The 4,586-nt window shown below is 46.4% G+C and overlaps 1 protein-coding gene across 1 annotated transcript; it reads right to left on the minus strand.

The window, feature by feature from the left end:
• Positions 1-1,118: 1,118 nt before the first annotated feature.
• On the minus strand, positions 1,119-1,382 carry CCR75_002391 (uncharacterized protein; the record flags this gene model as incomplete). Its single annotated transcript, XM_067960488.1, has 1 exon — positions 1,119-1,382. The coding sequence occupies one exon, from the start codon at positions 1,380-1,382 to the stop codon at positions 1,119-1,121; it is 264 nt and encodes an 87-aa protein (XP_067818297.1).
• Positions 1,383-4,586: the final 3,204 nt, after the last annotated feature.

The following is a 4,586-nucleotide window of genomic DNA, read 5'->3' on the forward strand; positions in this document are numbered from 1 at the left end:
AGTTGGACATGCCAAATTTCACTTTCTTCGCATCATCACCGATACGACGAGCTTTTATGGTAACGTCTAATTTGACGAACCACCTCAAAAGAAAGTTGCATTTGACTGCCTTAAACTTAGAGATTTCGATTTAAGTTTTGGGGTCGACGCGGAGCGTCGGCCCATTAGCAGCAACGTCATGCTGCTGTCTCAACATTTTTAATTGTTGAGCACCCTGTTCTCTCAACACCTCCGCGTGTTGAGAGCCTTGCTGGTGAAGCAAGGTTACTTTCGCTCGGGCCGTGTCGAAATCGTTTCGTATGAACTCGGCTATGGCCGCATGCTGTTTATCTCTTCCCAGAGTGTACAGCAGGGCGACAACGGCTGGCCCGCCTACGACCGATCGATCGCTTTCCATTCAAGGTAACTCAAATGAGTAAACCCTTCACACGTGGCGTGATAGCCTTCTTGAGGGCCTGGAAAGCTTTCTCCTTCTTCATATAACATATTCGTGTTGAATAGAACGTGCGTAGGTCGTTAAACGGACTACGAAGCGCTGTGAAGTGCTACCAGGTGCAACGGGGTACTCTTCACTAGTACTGATCAGTACTATTAAACCTTACACGGATTACAAATATTGTACTTCTTTATTTATTTCCTCTCATAGGAAAAAATATTTATTATTCTTCTTATAGGAAATAATACTTATGCAACGTGACACCCCGTTACAACTCGAAAGGAGTGGTTGCCCGGGTCGTGTCCATAAATAGTTTATATAAGGGACATTTTAAGGTGTGGAGCTATCTATCGAGTCGAAAGTGGCGCAATAAGATGCTAACTGAATCATACTTATCGCTGCCGTACCGCGATCAGCTATTACTGTGCGTTCAAACACATTCTACGAGTTTTCGACGCGTGGCACTGTCACTCAGATATCCAGCGGCTTGTGTCGTGTGGTTAATAACTCGATGCTTCGTAAATTTGACAAAAACACCGTCGACTCGATCCGCGGGATCGAAAGCTACCTATGCTGTGCTGTGCTCGTGTTTTGCATAAGAACATTTCTTACTTTGAAGTAAGCACCGACGGCTGTGCAAGTGTGGGCCTGGCATCTATCTCTGACGTATTTACGCGTATGCTTACAGCTTTTTTGGCTCAGAGAACATGTGGGCTGGAAGGGCGTGTCGTACGCCTATCATGAAAATGACGGCAATTTTGTCTTCAACGATGGATCTAAGCCGTATGGTGGCGACTGGAGTGCGTTTGGATCGTTGTGGGGTTGATGTACGGCTCGTAATGATAGCCAGAAGACGAAAGCTGATATGCATACGGTTGGCTGCGGTCTGGACGATGACAAGCAGAAAATCTTTTTCACGAATAACGGCGAGATGATTGGCACCCATAATGTTGCTTAGTGGTGAGTACGCGGAGGTTGTGTCTCTCCACACCTTTGGTGATCAAGCGGTCATCAATGCTGGCGCAGCTCCGTTCATCTTCGACATCGAGGGTTTCTGTGCAAGTCCGTAGCTTTCTCGAGCTAGGGGTTTGCATGGAGAAGTTTATTTACCTTTCAAAAAAAATAACTGAATATAAACAAACATGACAATATAGAAAATAATAACTTTCTTCATCGGATTAAAAGTCGAGCTGCACTTCTATTAACTATGTATGTTGTTATATTGAAAAATAGGATTTGACAAAAAAACATACCAAAAGCATGTGCAGCAAAGTTGGGTAGAGCAAGACGTTCTCGTTGATCCCACCAGCCGCCTACATCAGTTTATGTCTTCAACTTTGGCTTATGCCCAAGCGTATTTTATTCTACTGTCTGTCAATCAATGCCTTTCACAATTCGCTTCAATACTTTACAGTTCCACTTTGAATGCTTAGGTCGTTGAATATCTTCATTTCCAGAAATGTAAGTCGATTGTTTAGTGCAGTCACACAATTTTCGCGACATCTTGCACGCCAACTCCCTCGCTAATTTTGATTTGTCGAGTTTGCCCGTTTTCAACTTCAACTTATCGTTGTATCGACGTCGAGCCAGCCACACACTTGATCTGATAGCGCCTCTGAAGTCAAGTTCAAAAAAACTTAATTGCCAACGATAGAACCCAAACATTTCGTGTGTGGTTTGCGTAGTCGCAAAGTCAATCAGATCTGATTTGGAAAGCAATAGTATTTCCTGAGAACGAAGGTGTTCTCAGCACTCAGAATGCAAAGATGCTAGAGCCATGAAATTTCTAACTGTTATCAAAACGGTGTTTGATGGGCTGATCCCAAAACGTATATTATCCGCTGCGGACAAGGGTATAAATGCTGTGCAGCTACCACTGTTGGCGAAAGAAATTAAGTCAACATAGTGGAAATCGTTCGGATCAAGCCTGGGCTTTCTTCTATGAAATCTTATTATCTTTTTTCAAGTAACGTTACCGGCACCCCATTTCGGTCAACGGTACCCCACCAGCAAATAGTTATAAATGGTGTTGAGCCTGCCGCCGCAAAACTTTTCTTCGACAAAGTGGACAATAATAATTACTTTAATTTTACGATATCAGGCTAAGTAGACACTGTTAGGGTCTTGTCTTTCTTCCCGCTACTATCGCAATGATAAAGGTCGAATTCTTCTCTCAGTGTTACTTTAAACACTTGCATTACTACGTCGATAGAGTTGTAGGCGGGCACGTCGTAATGCGGCCACGCTCTACTTAGACACACACCCTAGCACAGCGAGGAAGCGGTTAAACCTGCTTCTCTTGCGTGCAGTGAGGCAGTTGTGGTGGGCGCGCAAGCGACCTCACCCAACACACTAAGTACTCTGGTTAAGTGTCGTCACGGGAGCGGAAATCCGTCCCCTCGTGAGCACTTACCAAGTAGGAGGTAGTTTTCAGACTGATTTATATTTAAAAAAATTAAATACAAATACCTATTTTTACCAATTAAAATGTTATCTCAATAGATAACATTTAATATGTATTGCGAGCGTATCTTTCTAGATACCTCGCGTAACGGATGACGCTAGCCGTCATCACGGATGACGCTGGGCGTCATCCCTCCTAATATGAATGCACCCATGTGCATCATATCCACAAGGGTTGGTCGCAAATGTGCACCACACCCGAGTATTGGGTCTAATTACTATTATTTAGTAATTGACAATCCCCTTAAGTACACAAAGTGTACTTAACGGGGACTGTGTAACATTAGGGCAACTTTAGCCCGTTACACCATCCCCATCTTTAAGAACGAATTTACATTTTTAAATTCGTCAAAGAGGAGAGAGGAACTGCGAGCAGCTTTACGTGCCGCTAGCTCACTCTATCTTTCTAGCGACCTGTGCTTCCATAGATGGCGCCCAAGATGCCACCTAATAGGGGCCACGTTGGTGGGTCGTCCGCGAAGACGCCCACTCAACCTCGCACTAAGCGCACGCGCCGCGTTAATTCGTCGGCCGCGTCAAATGCCTTAGTCGAAACGCCGACAGCCACTGCGGCTGTCGCGTTAACAGGGCTAAAGGATCCATCCCACTTTAACCCCAACAGTGAGGATGTTGATCCGTCGCTCATTGTCGATTACAATGAGTCGACACCGTTGCCGTCACCTCATAGTAGTGATGCGGACAACGAACTCATGAGCAAGGATGATGGCGCATTATTGCTCATCCAACCTTCTCTCATGGCTCACTACAAGGAGACAGCATTATTTACGAATGCTGTCCCGTCGTCTGCGCTGGAAAGCACAGCGACAGGTAATGAGAGAGCTGCCCATAAAGGCGCAGCCGCTTCTTCGTTGGGTATAACCACAACGTCTTATGCTCAGACTATAATCCATAATGGTTCTGACATAGAGGATTCGGAGCCTAAAGCTCCGCCGACGACACGTGAACGTGCTCAGTCGATGTCACAAGCCAGTCGTTTGGAACGTGGCTATGTGACGGGTGGCATTCCAAAGATGCCCCCCCTCCATCTAAATGGCCTCGTTTAAACGGACCAAGAGCGTCGCTCCTAGAGCGCGCTCTTGTAGACGCAGATAATTATTATTGCGTCTTTAAATCATGGAGGGCTCAGGGAAAATCGCTTGGGCATATTTTCCCGATCCCGGTCGTGTTGCGTTCAAATGAAACGTCTGACCAATACGAGGCGGAATTCCTGCGCCGCATTCATCCGCATTCCGATGCGATGAAACAGTGGTCGCAGCGAATTAATTTCGCCCGTTTGCGTGTGAAAGAAAACATGGGTGGTACTGTACCCCCTGTTTCTTCTCACTACGCTGCTTCTGCTAGTCCATTTGAGACTAGCGAAGTGGCCTCAGCTGGTGCTCCTTTTCATAGGCAGCAACCAAGCCGGGCACATCAATACGTAGGGTATCGATCGGTTCCCAAGAGTCAAAACTCTTCGGGTAACCTTTCCATTGGACGAGGATCTGGTACCCTTGCGTCACGGAGCGGTGGGCAAGCAACCTTCCAACAAGGAAGCGTTGATTCCCACCCGCATCCATTAGTGCCGGTGGCGCCCGATAGGAGCGGCGATCTCGCCCACCTAATCGCGGCTGCCTTACCTTCGTCCGTTCAGTCGCATGCTGCTGAACGACGTATTGCGGATCTCGAG

Source organism: Bremia lactucae, linkage group LG6 (assembly GCF_004359215.1).
Source record: "Bremia lactucae strain SF5 linkage group LG6, whole genome shotgun sequence".
Classification (NCBI taxonomy): domain Eukaryota; phylum Oomycota; class Peronosporomycetes; order Peronosporales; family Peronosporaceae; genus Bremia; species Bremia lactucae.